Below are 10,040 nucleotides of genomic sequence, written 5' to 3' on the forward strand. Positions count from 1 at the left end.
CTCCTGACACACAGGCTTATAGGACAGTCTAGCCACTGTCAGAAATAGCAGAACAAAGTAACACTAGAGATAATCTGATGGTGAGAGGCAAGCGCAGGAACCCAAGCAACAGAAACCAAGACTACATGGCATCATCGGAGCCCAATTCTCCCACCAAAACAAACATGGAATATCCAAACACACCAGAAAAGCAAGATCTAGTTTCAAAATCATATTTGATCATGATGCTGGAGGACTTCAAGAAAGACGTGAAGAACTCCCTTAAGGAAACACAGGAAAACATTAATAAACAAGTAGAAGCCTACAGAGAGGAATCGCAAAAATCCCTGAAAGAATCGCAAAAATCCCTGAAAGAATTCCAGGAAAACACAATCAAACAGTTGAAGGAATTAAAAATGGAAATAGAAGCAATCAAGAAAGAACACATGGAAACAACCCTGGATATAGAAAACCAAAAGAAGAGACAAGGAGCTGTAGATACAAGCTTCACCAACAGAATACAAGAGATGGAAGAGAGAATCTCAGGAGCAGAAGATTCCATAGAAATCATTGACTCAACTGTCAAAGATAATGTAAAGCGGAAAAAGCTACTGGTCCAAAACATACAGGAGATCCAGGACTCAATAAGAAGATAAAACCTAAGGATAATAGGTATAGAAGAGAGTGAAGACTCCCAGCTCAAAGGACCAGTAAATATCTTCAACAAAATCATAGAAGAAAACTTCCCTAATCTAAAAAAAGAGATACCCATAGACATACAAGAAGCCTACAGTGGGGTTGGGGATTTAGCTCAGTGGTAGAGTGCTTGCCTAACAAGCGCAAGGCCCTGGGTTCGGTCTCCAGCTCCGAAAAAAAGAAAAAAAAAAAAGAAAAAAAAAGAAAAAAAAAAGAAGCCTACAGAACTCCAAATAGATTGGACCAGAAAAGAAACACCTCCCGTCACATAATTGTCAAAACACCAAACGCACAAAATAAAGAAAGAATATTAAAAGCAGTAAGGGAAAAAGGTCAAGTAACATATAAAGGCAGACCTATCAGAATCACAACAGACTTCTCGCCAGAAACTATGAAGGCCAGAAGATCCTGGACTGATGTCATACAGACACTAAGAGAACACAAATGCCAGCCCAGGTTACTGTATCCTGCAAAACTCTCAATTAACATAGATGGAGAAACCAAGATATTCCATGACAAAACCAAATTTACACAATATCTTTCTACAAATCCAGCACTACAAAGGATAATAAATGGTAAAGCCCAACATAAGGAGGCAAGCTATACCCTAGAAGAAGCAAGAAACTAATCATCTTGGCAACAAAACAAAGAGAGTGAAAGCACACAAACATAACCTCACATCCAAATATGAATATAACGGGAAGCAATAATCACTATTCCTTAATATCTCTCAACATCAATGGCCTCAACTCCCCAATAAAAAGAAATAGATTAACAAACTGGATACGCAAAGAGGACCCTGCATTCTGCTGCCTACAGGAAACACACCTCAGAGACAAAGACAGACACTACCTCAGAGTGAAAGGCTGGAAAACAACTTTCCAAGCAAATGGTCAGAAGAAGCAAGCTGGAGTAGCCATTCTAATATCAAATAAAATCAATTTCCAACTAAAAGTCATCAAAAAAGATAAGGAAGGACACTTCATATTCATCAAAGGAAAAATCAACCAAGATGAACTCTCAATCCTAAATATCTATGCCCCAAATACAAGGGCACCTACATACGTAAAAGAAACCTTACTAAAGCTCAAAACACACATTGCACCTCACACAATAATAGTGGGAGATTTCAACACCCCACTCTCATCAATGGACAGATCATGGAAACAGAAATTAAACAGTGATGTCGACAGACTAAGAGAAGTCATGAGCCAAATGGACTTAACGGATATTTATAGAACATTCTATCCTAAAGCAAAAGGATATACCTTCTTCTCAGCTCCTCATGGTACTTTCTCCAAAATTGACCATATAATTGGTCAAAAAACGGGCCTCAACAGGTACAGAAAGATAGAAATAATCCCATGCGTGCTATCGGACCACCACGGCCTAAAACTGGTCTTCAATAACAATAAGGGAAGAATGCCCACATATACGTGGAAATTGAACAATGCTCTACTCAATGATAACCTGGTCAAGGAAGAAATAAAGAAAGAAATTAAAAAACTTTTTAGAATTTAATGAAAATGAAGGTACAACATACCCAAACTTATGGGACACAATGAAAGCTGTGCTAAGAGGAAAACTCATAGCGCTGAGTGCCTGCAGAAAGAAACAGGAAAGAGCATATGTCAGCAGCTTGACAGCACACCTAAAAGCTCTAGAACAAAAAGAAGCAAATACACCCAGGAGGAGTAGAAGGCAGGAAATAATCAAACTCAGAGCTGAAATCAACCAAGTAGAAACAAAAAGGACCATAGAAAGAATCAACAGAACCAAAAGTTGGTTCTTTGAGAAAATCAACAAGATAGATAAACCCTTAGCCAGACTAACGAGAGGACACAGAGAGTGCGTCCAAATTAACAAAATCAGAAATGAAAAGGGAGACATAACTACAGATTCAGAGGAAATTCAAAAAATCATCAGATCTTACTATAAAAACCTATATTCAACAAAACTTGAAAATCTTCAGGAAATGGACAATTTCCTAGACAGATACCAGGTACTGAAGTTAAATCAGGAACAGATAAACCAGTTAAACAACCCCATAACTCCTAAGGAAATAGAAGCAGTCATTAAAGGTCACCCAACCAAAAAGAGCCCAGGTCCAGACGGGTTTAGTGCAGAATTCTATCAGACCTTCATAGAAGACCTCATACCAATATTATCCAAACTATTCCACAAAATTGAAACAGATGGATCACTACCGAATACCTTCTACGAAGCCACAATTACTCTTATACCTAAACCACACAAAGACACAACAAAGAAAGAGAACTTCAGACCAATTTCCCTTATGAATATCGACGCAAAAATACTCAATAAAATTCTGGCAAACCGAATTCAAGAGCACATCAAAACAATCATCCACCATGATCAAGTAGGCTTCATCCCAGGCATGCAGGGATGGTTTAATATACGGAAAACCATCAACGTGATCCATTATATAAACAAACTGAAAGAACAGAACCACATGATCATTTCATTAGATGCTGACAAAGCATTTGACAAAATTCAACACCCCTTCATGATAAAAGTCCTGGAAAGAATAGGAATTCAAGGCCCATACCTAAACATAGTAAAAGCCATATACAGCAAACCAGTTGCTAACATTAAACTAAATGGAGAGAAACTTGAAGCAATCCCACTAAAATCAGGGACTAGACAAGGCTGCCCACTCTCTCCCTACTTATTCAATATAGTTCTTGAAGTTCTAGCCAGAGCAATCAGACAACAAAAGGAGATCAAGGGGATATAGATCGGAAAAGAAGAGGTCAAAATATCACTATTTGCAGATGATATGATAGTATATTTAAGTGATCCCAAAAGTTCCACCAGAGAACTACTAAAGCTGATAAACAACTTCAGCAAAGTGGCTGGGTATAAAATTAACTCAAATAAATCAGTTGCCTTCCTCTATACAAAAGAGAAACAAGCCGAGAAAGAAATTAGGGAAATGACACCCTTCATAATAGACCCAAATAATATAAAGTACCTCGGTGTGACTTTAACCAAGCAAGTAAAAGATCTGTACAATAAGAACTTCAAGACACTGAGGAAAGAAATTGAAGAAGACCTCAGAAGATGAAAAGATCTCCCATGCTCATGGATTGGCAGGATTAATATAGTAAAAATGGCCATTTTACCAAAAGCAATCTACAGATTCAATGCAATCCCCATCAAAATACCAATCCAATTCTTCAAAGAGGTAGACAGAACAATTTTCAAATTCATCTGGAATAACAAAAAACCCAGGATAGCTAAAGCTATCCTCAACAATAAAAGGACTTCAGGGGGAATCACTATCCCTGAACTCAAGCAGTATTACAGAGCAATAGTGATAAAAACTGCATGGTATTGGTACAGAGACAGACAGATAGACCAATGGAATAGAATTGAAGACCCAGAAATGAACCCACACACCTATGGTCACTTGATTTTTGACAAAGGAGCCAAAACCATCCAATGGAAAAAAGATAGCATTTTCAGCAAATGGTGCTGGTTCAACTGGAGGGCAACATGTAGAAGAATGCAGATCGATCCATGCTTATCACCCTGTACAAAGCTTAAGTCCAAGTGGATCAAGGACCTCCACATCAAACCAGACACACTCAAACTAATAGAAGAAAAACTAGGGAAGCATCTGGAACACATGGGCACTGGAAAAAATTTCCTGAACAAAACACCAATGGCATATGCTCTAAGATCAAGAATCGACAAATGGGATCTCATAAAACTGCAAAGCTTCTTTACAGAAAAGGTAAAAATGGTAAAAATGTCCTTACGGCAAAGGACACTGTGGTTAGGACAAAACGGCAACCAACAGATTGGGAAAAGATCTTTACCAATCCTACAACAGATAGAGGCCTTATATCCAAAATATACAAAGAACTCAAGAAGTTAGACCGCAGGGAAACAAATAACCCTATTAAAAAATGGGGTTCAGAGCTAAACAAAGAATTCACAGCTGAGGAATGCCGAATGGCTGAGAAACACCTAAAGAAATGTTCAACATCTTTAGTCATAAGGGAAATGCAAATCAAAACAACCCTGAGATTTCACCTCACACCAGTGCGATTGGCTAAGATCAAAAACTCAGGTGACAGCAGATGCTGGCGAGGATGTGGAGAAAGAGGAACACTCCTCCATTGTTGGTGGGATTGCAGACTGGTAAAACCATTCTGGAAATCAGTCTGGAGGTTCCTCAGAAAATTGGACATTGAACTGCCTGAGGATCCAGCTATACCTCTCTTGGGCATATACCCAAAAGATGCCTCAACATATAAAAGAGACACGTGCTCCACTATGTTCATCGCAGCCTTATTTATAATAGCCAGAAAATGGAAAGAACCCAGATGCCCTTCAACAGAGGAATGGATACAGAAAATGTAGTACATCTACACAATGGAATATTACTCAGCTATCAAAAACGAGTTTATGAAATTCGTAGGCAAATGGTTGGAACTGGAAAATATCATCCTGAGTGAGCTAACCCAATCACAGAAAGACATACACGGTATGCACTCATTGATAAGTGGCTATTAGCCCAAATGCTTGAATTACCCTAGATCCCTAGAACAAACGAAACTCAAGACGGATGATCAAAATGTGAATGCTTCACTCCCTCTTTAAATGAGGAAAAAGAATACCCTTGGCAGGGAAGGGAGAGGCAAAGATTAAAACAGAGACTGAAGGAACACCCATTCAGAGCCTGCCCCACATGTGGCCCGTACATATACAGCCACCCAATTAGACAAGATGGATGAAGCAAAGAAGTGCAGACCGACAGGAGCCGGATGTAGATCGCTCCTGAGAGACACAGCCAGAATACAGCAAATACAGAGGCGAATGCCAGCAGCAAACCACTGAACTGAGAATAGGTCCCCTATTGAAGGAATCAGAGAAAGAACTGGAAGAGCTTGAAGGGGCTCGAGACCCCAAAAGTACAACAATGCCAAGCAACCAGAGCTTCCAGGGACTAAGCCACTACGTAAAGACTATACATGGACTGACCCTGGACTCTGACCCCATAGGTAGCAATGAATATCCTAGTAAGAGCACCAGTGGAAGGGGAAGCCCTGGGTCCTGCTAAGACTGAACCCCCAGTGAACTAGTCTATGGGGGGAGGGCGGCAATGGGGGGAGGTTTGGGAGGGGAACACCCATAAGGAAGGGGAGGGGGGAGGGGGATGTTTGCCCGGAAACCGGGAAAGGGAATGACACTCGAAATGTATATAAGAAATACTCAAGTTAATTAAAAAAAAAAAACCTACGGTATTAAAAATAAATGTGGCATATCTACGTTATAAAGTCAAACCAAAAATATCACTAGATGACTCTTTTCCACTAGAGCATCAGTTATGACTGAAGAACATAGTCCATTACCTAGATGCTCCACGGGGCCTTTTATACAGCTCAGCCTGGCTCCTTTGTGTTCTCTGAACATTTAATCTTATCATCCCAGAGCCAGGCCAGTCAGCACACATTCCACAGGAGTGCTGTCACCAGGCCCAAGGTTGAAAGTGGGCTTTTGTCTCTCCAGCTATTCCATCTGCTGCCCTCAAAAACAAAAAGCAAATCAAAACAAACAAAAGGGGCTATAAAATAAACTCTGAGGTTTTGCTATTAACATGACAGAGCTGAAAGGAACCAAAGCTAATGTGTAAAGGATTTCAATGGTAAGGAAACCCCCAAGGATACCCAAATGTAACAATCACCCCTGACTCTGTCCCTGATAGAAACTAAAATGGATTCCTCCTTTTCCATCTGCCCTGTGTGATGGGCTTTTGTTTGTTTTTGTTTTGTTGAGATACGGTCTCATTCTGTAGCACAGACTAGCCCAGGAGCTCACTTTATAGCTGTATGCCTCCTACCTCAGCCTCCCAAGACTGCCTTGTATGCGACGGTGCCTGGCCTTCTTTTCTTTATACAGAGTTGAATCTACGAAGCATCTTGCTCCTTCTTAAAGGGGGAATGTGAGGTCACTCGTGCCCTGTAATGTTATTTTCCAAAGTATTAAATTAAATCAAGGCAGAACAACCAGTGACACTCCCTCTATTAAACCTTCACAACTTTCCACAATAGTCAGGGGAGGGAAAGTGGCTGAAAAAAATGGATCCGTGTTGCTGCACCAAGAAAATGACCCAGGTTTGAATCTCAGCACCAACCAAAAAGCCAAGCATGCTTACAGGGTTCCCAGCTACATGGGAGGTGCTCTGGGGCTCCCTGGCTACTAGCCAAGCTACAGGCTCTGTGAGAGACCGTGCGTCAAAAGAGTGAGATGCTATGAAATAGAGTGGGACACGTGATACCAGTGATACATGAGCACAGGTGCACATGCCACACACATATGCACATATACCAAATACACACACACACACATACACACACACACACACACACACACACACACACACACCAAGCATCCATCTCATAGTAGGACTCAATACATTGTTGTTAACACGTCAGCAATGCTCAGAGAAATGGGGGCTAGAGAGAGGGCCCTGAGGTTGAGCCCTTGCTGTTCCGCAGAGCATCTGAGTTAATTCCCAATGCTTCCCTCAGGCAGATCACAAGTAAGAAGATCCTTGACTCCACTGACACCACGGCATCTGCACTCACATGTGCACACCATCATGGAAGGAGGAGACAGCAGCCAGCAAGCCTTCCCTCACACAACTCTAACTTCTGCACACTCTTGGCCAACTTCTTTCGACTACATCCAAAACCACAGAGTTGGCCCCACAAAAAAAAAAAAAAAAAAAGCAAAAGTCTCTAGCTATGCCTAGAAATACACTCCTGAGAGAGTTTTATTCCCTAAGACAGAGCAATGCCCCAAGAGCAGCAGAGACATGCAGAGGTGACTCTAGTCTCTCAATCTTGAACAGTGTAGTCAAGTGTTCAGGATGTGGGCTTGGTGCCCATTGTCTGGATTTGAAATGTGCTTCGCTGGGAATAAGTTCGTCTCTCCGTTTCTACATCTGTTATAATTGATCGGCGTGAGGATTACATGAATAAACAAATATGCCAAATACTGAGGACAGTGCCTAGTACAAAGTATTTGTTACTGTTCATAGCTCCACTGACGTCAGGTTTCCAGGATAACTTCCTCTTCCTTTTTTGTTAAAGGCAAAGTCTCATTCTATGCTGACCTGAAGCTTCCTACACAGTGGACAATGACCTCGAACTTCTGCTCCTCCTACCTCTAAGTCGTGAGTGCTGGGATCCCAGGTGTGCACCAACGTGCCTAGTAGTCTTGATGCTGGGGGTCAAACCTGGAGTGTGCAAGGCAAGTCCTGAAACAACTGAGCTCCAACCCCAGCTCAAGACCCTGTCCAAAGGACTCATTGCCTAATCATTCTCAAAGTACTTCACCCCGAGAACTGACTAATAATTTTGAAGTTACAAAAAAATACAGTGGCTTCTTCTGGGTTATAATCCTTCCCTTAATAAAATTTCTAAAGTACTAACTACTAGATGCACACTTTTTTTGTATTTTTGTTTTACGTGTTTGAGTATTTTGCCTGCTTGTCCGTGTACTACATATATAAAGTACACACGGAGGCTAGAAGAGGGTGTCAGAAACCTGGGAACTGCTGTTCAGTTGTTGGTGCTGGGAATCAAACCTGGGTCCTCCAGAAGAGCAGCCCGTAGTACTCTTACTTACTGAGCCATCCCTATAGTCCTATGGTTACACATTTCTTAAAAAGAATGAGACCACACAGTGGTGGCACACACTGTTAGTCCCAGAATTTGGGGGACAGAAGCAGGTGGATCTCAGTGAGTTCCAGGCCAGCTTGGTCTACAAAGTGAGTTTCAGGACAGCCAGTACTGGCTCAAAAAAAAAAAAAAACTAATGATAATAGTAGTGGAAATAATAACAATGACAACAACAATAATAATAAATTAGATAAATAAAAAGAACGAAAAGGAAGAAGAGTAGGCGAAAGAGAGGAGGAGGCTGAGGGGAGGAGGGAGGTAGAGAATAAGAAAAAAAAAGAGAAATTGCCCTTGACTCACAGCTGAGTTCTACTTTGATTCCTTATTTTCCCAGTGCCATCTGTCCTGTCCCCAAGATCTAAGAATTTATTAAGCATTTAAAGTTCAGTATTGTGCACACATACCTACTTAAAGGCACCTATAACACAGAAAATGAGCACTGCACATCAAAGCTACTCAACACGTAATTGTTGAGTGGATGAATGAAAATAATTGGGTCTACACGGAGATAACATATAATTCTTGGAGACAGTGTATAATTAAGGACTGAAATCTACAGTTCATTAGAAATTCCGAGAAGTCTAGAGTGGGGGCTGGAGAGCTTGGAGAGCTAGAGAAAGGTTGACTCAGGCTGTGTTGATAAATGTGAAGGACTTGAAAAAGGCGAAATGAGATAGGAAGAGGATGAAGGCAAAGAGAGAGGGGGAACAAAACCGTGGAAACAGGAAGGAGAATGGCATTTACTACAGCAGGGAAGAAATGGCATGACAACAGAGTTGTGTAGTTTAGTAATGAGGCGCTCAAGAGCCAGCTATGGCCAGGCATGGACTCTGGAGGCAAAGGCTGGTGCATCTCTGTGACTCTGGTCTACATAGTGAGATCCAGGACAGCCGTGGACACGCAAGAATCAAATATAATATAAATCCCTTACTCAGTAGCCACTTGGGTCATCGAAAGCTGTGTACAAAATTAGTCTGAATCTGGCACTTGGCCAAATGAAGAAATAGAGGCATTATCAAGAAGAGGCTATACTGGAGCTGCAGAGAGAGCTCAGTAGATAAAGAAAGACGCTCACCGCCAAGCCTGTCAGCCTAAATTCAATCCGTGAGACTCACATGGTGGAAGAAGAATAATTTTGCAAGTTGACCTCAACTACATCCATGCCATCCATAGACACACAAATAAAAATTGAAATCAAATAACTGTAAAAGTGTTTTAAATATTATGCTGTCCTCCCAACCACCAATGGCCAGGGCTCAGTCCACTAGAGTGACTGCGAGGAGGAGACTGGGAAGGGGCTGAGAGGTAGCTCAAATGGCAGAGCATTCATCTAACTTGTACAAAGTCCTGCGTTCAGGCCCCAGCACCACATAAACATGGCACTATGTCGCATATCGGCAGTCCCAACACTCAAGGGTTACCCTTGGGTGCACAGCAAAGGCCACCCTGGAATATCTGAGACCTTGTCCCCAAAATAAATAAATATAAAACAAGATAAAAACTGGAAGGAGTTGATTAGTTAATTACATTTTGAACTTAAGAACTCTTCTCCATTGCGTAAATATATACTTCAAGGCGTGCCCTCCAGAGCGTCTTCTCTACATCAACACCCACTGTGTGCTCTGAGTCTTCCGAGTCCAAACACAC

At 41.4% G+C, this 10,040-nt stretch overlaps 1 protein-coding gene across 2 annotated transcripts in view; it reads left to right on the forward strand.

The window, feature by feature from the left end:
* Positions 1–8,143, forward strand: part of LOC120100925 (uncharacterized) — a 44,077-nt gene extending 35,934 nt beyond the window's left edge. Inside the window, exon 3 of one of the 2 annotated variants that reach the window (XR_015676801.1) lies at positions 7,803–8,143. Coding sequence is in view for 1 of the 2 variants with exons in the window: in XM_087642413.1 (XP_087498539.1) it covers positions 7,803–7,824 (22 nt within the window). In the remaining variant the exon portion in view is untranslated. The remainder of the gene's footprint in view (positions 1–7,802) is intronic. The other variant, XM_087642413.1, reaches the window with a different exon arrangement.
* Positions 8,144–10,040: the final 1,897 nt, after the last annotated feature.

The sequence above is a fragment of the Rattus norvegicus genome, chromosome 2 (genome assembly GCF_021556685.1).
Source record: "Rattus norvegicus strain SHRSP/BbbUtx chromosome 2, alternate assembly SHRSP_T2T, whole genome shotgun sequence".
NCBI classification, from domain to species: domain Eukaryota; kingdom Metazoa; phylum Chordata; class Mammalia; order Rodentia; family Muridae; genus Rattus; species Rattus norvegicus.